Below are 12,356 nucleotides of genomic sequence, written 5' to 3' on the forward strand. Positions count from 1 at the left end.
AGGAATTACTGGCGGGAGTCCAGCCAAGGGCTGTGAAGATGATGAGGAGTCTGGAGCATCTTTCTGAGGAGGACAGACTGAGAGAGCTGGGGCTGTTCAGCTGGAGAAGAGAAGCTCAGAAGGGATCTGTACAGTTAAAATGTACCTCACTTAGCACTTAACTGTTCAGAAAACCAAACAGAGCCTTAAACCTCTAACTAGTAACTTTATCATTTATGTTAGGCCATTGTTCACTTGTTATGAAAAAAGATTCAAGTCTTCATAAACATAAACCACCTCCCCTTCCAAGAGCCATTAACATGAAGCAGACTGGACACAGACTGCTGCAAGTGTTAATGTCTTTTATTACTGTGACATTTGAAATATAGTGTGACTTTTGACATTCCCCGCTCTGAAACTTCTAAAGGGCGCTTGTAGAACAGCACCACTCAAATGAGCTACTACCAGCTTAGAAAACAGTTTTGACAAAGGGGTTAAGACTAGAAACAGTCTTAAATAAACAACAAAAAGCAACAAATAGATCACTTAGATGCCCAACAGGCTGTAAGACCAAACAAACTTAGCAATAGCTTAAATTACATTTATTTTTAGTGTTTGGCTGTTGACCCTTTTAGCAATAGAGGAAATTTATTTTAGCAACATAGAAAAACAAATCTGTTCACTATGAACACACCATTTAGCACAGCAGACTTCAAATCTCTTTGTTCTACTGCCTCCAGGTAGAGCTTAACAAATTATTCTTTAAATAATTCTCTTAGTGTATGGAAGATTCTCACCACACTCACTGTACCAGCTCTAGTCAAGTTATTCTTAATTAACAGATGTAAAATTCCATGATAAATGGCTGCCCTGATGCGTACAGAAACACCCACGTGTCTCTTTCATTGTTCATTTCATGTTTACTGTTACATTCAGAAGCCGTTTGAAGACAAGTGCACAACAAAAAAGCTACAAAAAGCAAGAGGTGTTGCTCCACTAATGTGTTCCATCCCCATTTCTTTGTGCAAAACCAGAAATGGGTACAAAGAAAAGCACAACTAAGGAAAAGCTATTTCTCTGTCACTACAGAAACAAAGACACATTCAACTCCACTGAAAGGTTAATCACCCTGAAAACACATGGGCCTTAATTAGAATCATCTTTGACTTCAGTTTGTTTCAAACAACCCTCATCATTTCCTTCTTTTTTTTAACTGAAAGATCACCACATGATCCATCAAAGTGTTGAAGTGAATGACAGGACCCACCCACACGATGTTGTCCCATCTATGTGCTGCAACTTCAAACCATAAGGTAGATGTAAAGAAGGTACATGAACAACTGTAACAGATAAGGGACGCTAAAACAAGAAAAACAACAGTTTGTAGAGTAGGAATAAAGATAACATGGGGTAGGAAAGGGCCTTGGAAGACATAAGACCTGTCAAATTAATGTGTACCATTAGAAAAGCTTTCTAGCAAGTCAAAACCATCAATATTTTTTTAATGCCATCAATCATACTGAGAAAATCATCATAAGTGTTCAGGCAACGTGCCTTCACAATTACATTCAGGAGCATTTGTAGGCGAATGTGAGTTCAGGAACTTGACATTTTGCCCATCTCCAACTTTTTTCTGCATTGATTTCTCCATTAACTTGGTGATTTTGGACAGCATTCAAAGTTTCAACACAGCTGCTCAATCATTAAACAATGATTGGAAAAGACAGGTATGTATTTCATACAATTTCTTTTATAATATTGTCTTACACTAACAAAATAGAATCACTGTTATTCTTTCAAAATCTTTCAAGATTATTTCAAGAAAAATATTCCAAGCTGTAGCATTACAGCATATGCAGTCTGTAAACAAAAGCAGCATCCATTTCACTCATGATCTTGTGCAGCTTCTTCCTCTCTCTGTTCACTTGCTGCTTCATCGTCTGGTTTCACCGGAGTCGTGGTTAACGAGCTCTCAGCACTGTCTAAGAGCAGCTTTGCTCCTTCGTTATCGGGATCAGTTCCTACTGTTGTGTTTGAAGAAATTTCATCAGGAAGAGCAAAAGAAGGTAAAGATGGAATTGAAGGCAGTGGGTCGTCCAACTCGTGCTGCTTGGCGGAGCCTTCAGAAGACATGGTTACATCTTCAGGGTCCAAAGCTGTGGCATTTTCTGGAAAAATAGAAATAGTTTGTAAAAACAAAACAAAACCAAAAGCTGTCAGGCTAACAGGCAGTGCCTCTGGTTACCACACATCTAGAGAATCAGCTTGACTGAGACTCCTCGCACAGAAATGTCACCAGATTCACAACTGTCCAATACACGGGCTGCGGTTACTGCGTTCGGCCCAAATCCAGAAAAATCCGATGGTGAGCGTGGGTTTCTAAGAGACCACAAACCATGTGGGCTGCTGGATTCCTATGCTAGAGATGTTGTATTTTGTACTACAAGTCTTATTCACCCCACCTTTCAAAAGGAAAGGCAGTCATAATATGAAGATACTTTTGTTTTTAATAGAAAAGTCACTGCCATTTTGTTTTCACTTGACAACTGTAAAGAGAAGCCTGTGATACAAAAAACTCGTTTACCCTGATTTTAGAAATACCTCCTTTTAAGGTCAGTTTAATCTGGATCATCAACATTTTCATTTAAAGAAAAAGACACCCATTCTCTAATCTTATAAAAAAGCCTTATTAGTTTTTGTCCACTTCTACACCTGATTTCTGCTACTTTTTCTATTGTGTTTCCAGAAATGAGGTCAGAGGCCTAAAGGAAATCTTGAATGCACTCACCAAAATAACCAGAAGTGTCATTGTTTGACATCGTTAACTCTTCAGTGCCCACTGAAGCACCTGCTGCTGGTACGTTGAAGGAGGCAGGTGAAGCCATGCTGGACACTCTTGATACATCAGTGAGTTCAGGGAAAGAAAGACCAGACATATCTAGAAATCCTGAAGGAGAAAGCAAATATTAGTTCTGTTTTAGATAAACACAAAATTATTGATTCAAAAAGACATGTTATACCCAGACTCAAGTCAATGATGTCTCCTTCCCACTAAATGCAAGTAAATTTAACCTAAAAGTTGGCTGTCATCAGTGGAAAGACTTCTGTAGAATGTTAACCTCAGTTAGGCTCCTAGTGCCCAAATTCTACAGTTCTGAAACCCACTCAAGTCAAAAAGCTTTAGGGAAAAGCACCACCAGTGCTTGTAGTTCTGTATTAAAGTCTCAAACCATATTAGTTTACTTAGATGACCTCTAAAGAATAGCTGAAAAAAAGCACCTAAGAAAATATACCTGGATCCATAACTCTCTGGAGAGGGGGAGGAGGAGAGAGTGTGCTTTCTGGTGAGTAACTACTCATTTCTTGATCTGGGGAATCATCCAAGTTTGTGACTATTTCAGAGTTCTCACCCTCAGAAGTTGGTGCCAATAACGGAGTCTGGAATAACACAGTAAGAAGGAAAACCATCTTTTGATATTGAAAGCTTCACCTGAAGGCAACCTTCCTATGAAAGCATTCTGCCTTGGGCTCCAAGTACATCAATTCAGAGAGAACCTACGAGGCTGAAACCGATACTGAAGCCACTGATTAGGACATATTCCGATGTGGCCTTTTAAAGCCAGTTAGTTCTTAGAAGAACAATCCACACCCCATCCCTGGAGACATCCCAGGCCAGGCTGGACAGGGTTCTGGGCAACATGAGCTGGGTGAAGATGTCCCTGCTCATGGCAGGGGTTGGACCAGACGAGCTTTGGAGGTCCCTTCCAACCCAAACTATTCTGTGATTCTGTTTTACTTCCTAGTGAGAAGAGTATTCTAATTAACTGATACAGCTGTAATATGCAAGTCTTCAAAACAGGAAGGAAATATCTGGCAAAAATTTATATTGGCTAATGGTGGTGAAAGAGTAATTGTAATATATGTAATTACACCCTAATGCAGTGAGGAATATGGCAGAATAGCAGCTGGAAGTTTTAGAAAATAAAACATTTCTTGCTCATGCTACTCTTCCTGTCATCTGTTCAGCATCATGGGCTCTCACTTTCCCTTCACCCAGCTCATCAGAATTGTGTGCTGCACTCAAATATACTGTATTATGAATGTTCCAACACACAGAAAAGTGTGAAGCTCCAGAGAACGTAACTAATTCCTTACATACCTCTGTGTAACCATTAGTAGATGGTACAGGAGTTCCAGCTTCTGGCAAGGGTGAAGGTGGTTTGCTCTCTGGCTTTTTATTTGACACTATAGACTGTGTTGGAATTCGGTGCAAATAGCCATATCCAATACCACATCCTAAACTGTACAAGAAAAGTAAAACAAGACTTGAAAAAAAAGGTGTTCTTAACAAAGCTAGTATGTGTTTTAAATTCGGAAGATTTTGAGTCATATTCTACAGCAAAAACCACCTACCTGCAAGAATAATTTCACTTTTAACACTCAAGGAGCACTCTGCAATTGACCCTTAGACATACATAATTTACCTTTCAGTTACAAAATACATTATCTGACCAGGTTTGGATTTTGTTCTTGCTTTAACTGAACGTTTGACTGTGAGAACACAGCTAATGAATCTACTACTGGGGAAATCACGTTTTGCCACTGGTTTCCACTCAAACAGGATTAGATCCAGAACACACCTAATTCCTAGTTCTAAGCTTTCATTTTTTTAAGGAAATATGAACAGTTTTGTATGAAAAGTCTAAGAAAACAAGGCTTAACTTGAAAACAAACTGTCATCAATAATAATAATACTCTTAACATCTCATTTACAGTGAGTATATAACCTGTCATCAGGCAGTGACTGTCCGGAGATCAGTACCTTCCTTCTCCACCCCAAGCTCCATTGGGAGTCACAACTACCTCTCGAATGGAATCTGCTTCAGTGTTATAAACCATCAGCTTCAGCGGCTTCCCCTCATGGGATTCAATCAGGGAAAAGAAATCCTCTGACTAAAAGAAAGGAGAAAAATAGTTATTAAACTCAAATGTGTAAGATAAGTAGCTGGAAACAAGTTAGCATTTTACGCAGTTACTTACTTCAACATGAGACATTAAAAACTCAAAGACAGACTTCACACTCACTGGTGTAGTTTGATCATTAGGAGCAACTTTTTTACTGTCCGATTAAAAAAGATAATGTTTACCTCAACCGTAAGGCATCTGTCATAACCATCAACCTCCCAAAATCCCCAAAAACTATCCCCATACATTTGATGTACACGCAATTAGGTTTATAAAAAGCCAAACCCTACAACATACACTTGGCAGCATGAAGATAATCAGTGCTTGAAGGAACACACACCCTACCTCCTGAAGAATCTGATCGGATCCAACGATGTAGTCGGTGTACGGCTGGAGACCAGCGAGAGCTGCAGGAGATGCAGGTTCAACATCCTGTGAAAGAACAACACGTATCATCAGCAGGATACGCTACTCCAAGGTCAAAACTGAAATCTACCTCCAAAAGCAACAGAAGGAAAGAAGTTTTTTATGGATGCGATAAAACAGGAGCCCTACAGTCTACATCTACGTGTGACATCTTGTAAAACATGCTGAATAAGAAAGACCAAGATACTATCAATTCAAAATAAGATAGTCTGAAGATGTTGAAAAGTTGCATTTATTTAAACAACCAGAAACATAAGAGTCTTTCCTATTCTTTCCTACTCTCAGCTCTCGCTCTTCATTTTCAATAACTTCATGGTGCTTTTTGTAACATTAATATTACTTTGATGAAGCTGAGCCAACACAGGGACCAGAATCTTTTTCGCTTTTGCCATTGATTCTTTAACATAAGATGAAAAATCCTTTTCCCCATCAAAAACTCTTTGGTCTGGCTGGGATGAAATTAGTTTTCTTCACGGCAACAGGCAACACTAACAGCAACCCACTACTTGTCCCTATTGAAATAGCTCAAACTTTCAAGGCCGTGTTCCCTTCTTCTGTGCAATTTCAGCATTGTACTTCTACTTATAAGTTAATTCTAAACATTACACTTTAAAATAAGGTGGTATGAACATTAACAAGCCACCAAAAAATTCTGTCTCACCAAAACGTGCCACACGTGTTCATTGGCTCCCTGGAAACTGCAGAACCTCACGCTGGCTCCTAGAAGACCTTGTCCTCCCCACATGTTACTGGGGATCACTTCCACCTCTCTTACTTTCATTGTTTTGATATTATACACCTCCAGCTTCACTGCTTTTTCAGCATTCGCCTTCAGCAGATCTTTCAACATATTGTTTTCTTTATTCTGTGGAGCACAGAAAGAGATGCATGATTAACATTATTTCTAGTTGCACCAGTAACACAGACATCACTCATGTGACAGAATTTAGAATCATAAAATAGTTTGTTTGGGTTGAAGGGACCTCCAAAGCTCATCCAGTGCCACCCCTGCCATGAGCAGGGACATCTTCACCAGCTCAGGTTGCTCAGAGCCCTGTCCAGCCTGGCCTGGGATGTCTCCAGGGATGGTTCATCCACCACCTCTCTGGGCAACCTGGGCCAGTGTTTCACCACCCTCAGTGTCAAAAATTTCTTCCTCATGTCTGGCCTGAATCTCCCCTCCTTTAGTTTAAAACCATCACCCCTTGTCTTATCGCAACAGGCCCATTTTAATTTGAATACAGTGAACTAAACCCATCAAAGTTTAGGCTCTGTGTCTCACAATCAGTCCCAGCAGTTAAATTTTCTTTTATTAGGAACAAGTCAGCACTGTCAGCTCATGTTCCTTTATACAAGTAATCACTGTTACTCAGTTTCCTCACTTGCTTTGCTGTTCTTCATAACTGCTATACAATTACATCAGCAATATTAGGTCTCAACTATGTAGTTGTAAGGATAAGCAGCAACGTTTTACTTCACACCGCTAATCCCAGTCCACACTCAATAACCCTTCAAAGCCATCGCAAATTGGCTGTGAAAAGACAGATTACTTGGGAGTAGCCTAGAGGACTATAATTGTTTTTGTCATGTTAAAAGATTGACTGTGATCTTCCACCATTACAATGATCACTTCCAAAAAGACACCTCTACTAATAAAAGCAAGACAATAAATTCAGCTTGTTTGGAGCTAGGATGAAGCATACTGCCAAAGCTGTGAGTCTTTTAAACCAAAAATCAACTCTTCTTCCATACCTCACCATACAGGAATTGTGTTCCCACTCTTAAGTATAAGCAGACAAGCCATGACTTTTTTTCATGTTCTACCAAATGTTGAAATAAGTTTGTTTAAACAAATGTTGAGCTCTTACCATTGACTCGCCCATTCAATAGTCACCTTGTGGCAGAAAATAAGCATGAATGAGTAATATAACAAACATTGTGTTAATGTGTTAAGAACTTAAGGTGACTAAAGGCATAAATGAGACTTCCCTCAAATTTGGATCCAGCCAGAGAGGAGACTTTGAACACCACCAAGTTTCCCTTTACCTTGTTAATGCCCTATACAATGTCCAGTATGAAAACTTTCTTTATTGTGACAGCTTTGGCTTCTACATTTCATCACTAGAATACACATATTTCATGCAGGGGATAAAAAAATAAATCATTTGAGGCTTACAAGCCTAGTGTGTCCTATCGCAATGATGAAATCAAAGTAAGGTTCCAGTCCTCCTTGTTGAGCTGGGGAGTTTTCTTGAACCTGCAAAACATATTTTATTATACACTGAGCTCTAGTTACATTAAGCAGCAATGTTAATCTTTATACTTGATTCAATATTTACTTTTGAGTTCAACCAGAGATGTGACACCATGTAACAGACCTCAGGAAGCAGTCTACAATTGTGCACTTAGTTTTATAGAACTATGAACAACTGGTGTCCTAACTAAGCTGTAAAAAAGAGGTACTGAACTCCATACAAGACAAGTATTGTGATGCAGGGTCCAGAGCATGGAATTATTAAATATTGAGGACTTTGGAAAAGGGCTTAGTTTTCAAAGCACTGCTTCAGAATTTTATTCCATGCTACTAACAGCCTGAGCACACTGAGAGTCCCTAATGGCATTACAGCCATTTTTTACATAAACATAATTTACAATTAGGTTCCCACAATTTACAGCACATGAGAACAGGAACACTTAAAGAGATTATGCTACAAACACATGACTAACCACAAGTACTGGTCAAGAAGATTGCCATCACTTACAAAAGATCCATAAGAACCAAGAGTTACAACACCTCAATTTCACTATAAGCAAGTTATCGTAAAACGGGTATAATACGGAGATATAAAAAATAGCTATTAAAACACATTCGAACCAGGAAAAAATAAACACCAGAAATTACACAGAACTTGACACATGCAGAGTATATGAGAGTACACTCACTTCAAGGTGTATTAACAAAGCAACATAACTTTAAGAGAACTATTGCAAACATAGTTAGAATTCATTCTGCATGTAACTTTACTTTTTGTGAACTCAGCAGCAGAGCCCATAACCTGCAATATATCTGACTCCTGAAATGCCAGCCCACAATTTAAGTGCTAAGGTAGAAACCACGCATCATCTAAACTAAAATGTTAATTGCTAGCAAAGTTAAAACTGTTATATCTTACATTTGGTGTTGTGTTACTAAACTGCTTTTTGTTTTCATAATGTTGTATCGGTATTGGGGCTTAAGCTGGCACAACAGTCTATGCAAGTTATAAAATATACCTAAGTAAGAGCATAGTTACTTAAGTAAAAGCTTTCATAGAGAAAAAAAATCATGCTTTATCATTAAACAGTCAAGACTGACCACTGTAACCACTATAACTTTCATCACAACCCTAAACTGCATGAAAAGCAAAGAGCCAGCTTGTACTGAACCAAGCTGAAGGTTAAAAAGAGTTTACCCTACACCCGAATTCTAAATAATGTGCAAGAAACCTTACAATGAAACTAACACCTAACACAATGTCAAGGACAAAAATATACCCAAAAAGAAGTACATGGGAGTTATGATGGAGCTCATGACATTGTTATTGAGATGTCTAAAAGCCATACAAATTCCACCACGAAACTGTGAGTTGTAAGAAAAGCCTGCAGAATGTGGTTTTCAAAATGACACCGTATCAAAAAATGCATGAATTTCCTGGAGAAAAAGAAAACAAAACAAACAAAAAAACCCAAACCAGAACAAAACAAAAAACCCCTTGATCTCCTGCATACTGTAGGTCACTAAAATCATCCTCCAGTACAAACAACTGTGCAGCATCCTGCACTTAAGGAAGCACGTTGTGACCGTCATTTCTGATGGAGATAACTAATTGAAGGAGACCGACAAAAGCAGATCATGTAACAACACTGGTACCCTAAGCACATCTGGGGATGTTGAGAAACACAAACTGCTAAAACGCAGCACATGGCAACATTTCCACTCTTATTTCAGGGAGGAAGGCCGTAAACTAAATGAAATAATAACTTGCATAACTGTTAACTTACCAGCAACATCTCTGCCTATCTTTAAGCTCCAAGATATGCATTTAAGCAAACATGTATGCAGACAATTTGCCAGGCAGAGAAATTAAAACAAATTCGCATCTAGATGCAGCACTGTGAGACACAGCCCCTCAGGAAAACACTGACTGGAGGTGTAATTAACCCCCAGCCAAGATGCTGTAAAGATCCTGAGGGAAATTAAGCAAATTGTCAAGACAAGAGAATTTGGAAGGGGTAGAGGGGAAGAAGGGAGCAACACTACTCTTACAGAATGTCCTGAGTTGGAAAGGACCCACAAGGATCATCAAGTCCAACTCCTGTCCCTGCACAGCACAACCCCACAGTTCACACCATGTGTCTGAGGACGTTGTCCAGTCTCTTCTTGAACACTGTCAGGCTGGGGGCCATGAAACCTCCCTGGGGAGCCTGTTCCAGTGTCCAGCACCCTCTGGGTGAAGAACCTTTTCCTCATGTCCAACCTAAACCTCCCCTGGCACATCTTTCTGCCATTCCCTCGGGTTCTGTCGTTGGTCACTAAAGAGAAGAGCTCAGTCCTGCCCCTCCTCCTCCCCTTGTGAGGAGCTGGAGCTGCCATGAGCTCTCCCATCAGTCTTCTCTTCTCCAGGCTGAACAAACTAAGTGACTTTAGCCGCTCCTCATACGGCTTCCCCTCCAAACCCTTCAGCAACTTCGTGTTCCTCCTCTGGACACTCTCCAGTAGCTTTATCTCCTTTTTATCCCTTGTCCCCAGCCCTGCACACAGTGAATGCTCCAGGTGCAGAGCAGAGCGGGACAATCCCCTCCCTGCCTGGCTGGCCGTGCTGTGCTGGGTGCACCAGGACATGGGTCCCTTTTGGCTCCCAGAGACACTGTTGGCTCATGTTCAACTTGCCATTGACCAGAACCCCCAGACCCTTCTCCATGGAGCAGCTTTCTAGCATCTCATCCCCAGTCTGTGTGTACAGCCGGGGGTGCCGTGTCTCAGGTGCAAAATCCAGCACTTCACAGAATCACACAGAATCCCAGAATGTCAGGGATTGGAAGGGACCTCAAAAGCTCATCCAGTCCAACCCCCCTGCCAGAGCAGGAACACCCAGCTGAGGTTCCACAGGAAGGTGTCCAGGCGGGTTTGAATGTCTGCAGAGAAGGAGACTCCACAACCTCCCTGGGCAGCCTGGGCCACGCTCTGCCACCCTCACCAGGAAGAAGTTTCTTCTCAAATTTAAGTGGAACCTCTTGTGTTCCAGTTTGTACCCATTGCCCCTTGTCCTATCATTGGTTGTCACCGGGAAGAGCCTGGCTCCATCCTCCTGACACTCACCCTTTATATATCTGTAAACATTACTGAGGTCACCCCTCAGTCTCCTTTTCTCCAAGCCAGAGCCCCAGCTCCCTCAGCCTTTCCTCACACAGGAGATGCTCCACTCCCTTCAGCATCTTTGTTGCCCTGCGCTGGACTCGCTCCAGCAGTTCCCTGTCCTTCTGGAACTGAGGGGCCCAGAACTGGACACAATATTCTAGATGCAAATTGCCCTTGGTTGAACTTCACGCGGCTGGTGACTGCCCAGTTCTCCAATTTGGAGACACTTTTAAAGCGTTTCTAATTCCTCCAGAGAAGCACAAAGGGCTCTCCCAGCTGCCCAGACGTGGCAGGTGGTGGCTCCGAGCCCGGTGACGGCGCCAGGCGGGTGTGAGGCCGCGCGACAGGCGGGTCCCCGCTGCCAACCGGAGCGCAGCGGCCGCCCCTCCCCTGCCGCCGTGGCAGTTCCCCGGGAGGAGCCAACAATCGGGACCAGGCAGCCCGCGGCCCCCAGCCCAGCGCCTTCCCCCGCGCCGAGCCCGGCCTCCCTGAGCCGCGGCGGGAAGGAGCGAGGAAGCGAGACCCCTCGCGCCCCCCACTGCCCTCAGTCCCCGCGGAGCCCGGTGGCGGCCGCCTCACCCCGTGTACGTGGAAGCCCTCGGCGCCGCCGTTCGGGACCTCGGAGCTCGAACCCAGCCCCATGCCCGGCACCGCGGGACGGGACGGGACGGGACCAGACGCTCAGACGGCAGCGGCAGCAACGAGCATCCCCCTCACGCCGTTCCCTCGGCTGAGGGCGTCGCAGGCCGGAGCAACCGAGTGCCGAGCGGAGCGGCCGCGCACAGCGGAGGGGAGCAGCAATTCGGCTCGATTACCGCTCCCTACCGGCCCGGTGGAGCGAGTGACGTGGAGACGCCCTTAGAGACGGGGGCGGGGCGCGGGAAGCGAGGCGTTGCCGGGGGAGGCGGGAAAGGGCGGGAAAGGGCCGGGCGGGAGCGCTGAGGGTGCGGGGGTTGCTGAGCCTTGTCGGGGCTTGGCCGACCCACAGAGCCACCGAGTCATAGCGCTGAGCCGGGCTGGGGCTGCCGCCGGCCTCTCGCAGTGGGGCAGAGGCCCAGGGCTCACTCCCAGGAAGGGAAGGTGGGCGGGTGGTCTCTCTCCCCCTCTCTTGCTCGCAATGCCCTGAACTGGTTCTGTGTCAAATCACAGAATAGTTTGGGTTGAAGTGACCTCCAAAAGTCACCCAGTGCCACCCCTGCCATGAGCAGGGACATCTTCACCCAGCTCAGATTGCTCAGAGCCCCGTCCAGCCTGGCCTGGGATGTTTCCAGGGGTGGTTCCTCCATCACCTCTCTAGGCAACCTGGGCCAGTGTCTCATCACCCTCAGTGTACAAAATCTTTCTCATGTCCAGCCTGAATCTCCTCTCCTTTAGTTTAAAACCATCACCCCTTGTCCTACCACAACAGGCCCTGCTAAAAAGTCTGTCCCCATCTTTCTTACAGGCCCATTTTAAGTATGGGAAGGCTGCAATAAAATCTCCCTGGAGCTTCTCTTCTCTAGCTGAACACCCCCAGTTGCCAAGGGGAGGATTAAAGTGTAAGGGAAGGAGGGAGAGGATTTGGGATGCAGCAAACACGTGAGTTACA

The 12,356-nt window shown here is 43.5% G+C and overlaps 1 protein-coding gene across 1 annotated transcript; it reads right to left on the reverse strand.

The window, feature by feature from the left end:
* Positions 1-324: 324 nt before the first annotated feature.
* Positions 325-11,595, reverse strand: GORASP1 (golgi reassembly stacking protein 1). The gene is made up of 9 exons (XM_065832812.2): positions 11,348-11,595; positions 7,547-7,627; positions 6,032-6,235; positions 5,290-5,376; positions 4,802-4,932; positions 4,139-4,280; positions 3,273-3,417; positions 2,768-2,926; positions 325-2,147 (listed from the first exon to the last, which is right to left on the reverse strand). Exons 1-9 carry the CDS (start codon positions 11,408-11,410, stop codon positions 1,864-1,866), a joined length of 1,296 nt encoding a protein of 431 aa, XP_065688884.1. The 5' UTR covers positions 11,411-11,595; the 3' UTR covers positions 325-1,863.
* Positions 11,596-12,356: the final 761 nt, after the last annotated feature.

Source organism: Patagioenas fasciata, chromosome 2, assembly GCF_037038585.1.
Source record: "Patagioenas fasciata isolate bPatFas1 chromosome 2, bPatFas1.hap1, whole genome shotgun sequence".
Classification (NCBI taxonomy): domain Eukaryota; kingdom Metazoa; phylum Chordata; class Aves; order Columbiformes; family Columbidae; genus Patagioenas; species Patagioenas fasciata.

Excerpts from the sequence above, each read along its gene's own strand:
- GORASP1 (XM_065832812.2), bottom strand. The coding sequence starts at position 11,410 with ATGGGGCTGGGTTCGAGCTCCGAGGTCCCGAACGGCGGCGCCGAGGGC. Across the intron at positions 5,377-6,031 it reads AACACGTGTGGCACGTTTTG|GATGTTGAACCTGCATCTCC; the intron begins GTGAGACAGAAT and ends GTTCTTTCACAG. Across the intron at positions 4,281-4,801 it reads GCTTGGGGTGGAGAAGGAAG|TTTAGGATGTGGTATTGGAT; the intron begins GTACTGATCTCC and ends TTTCTTGTACAG.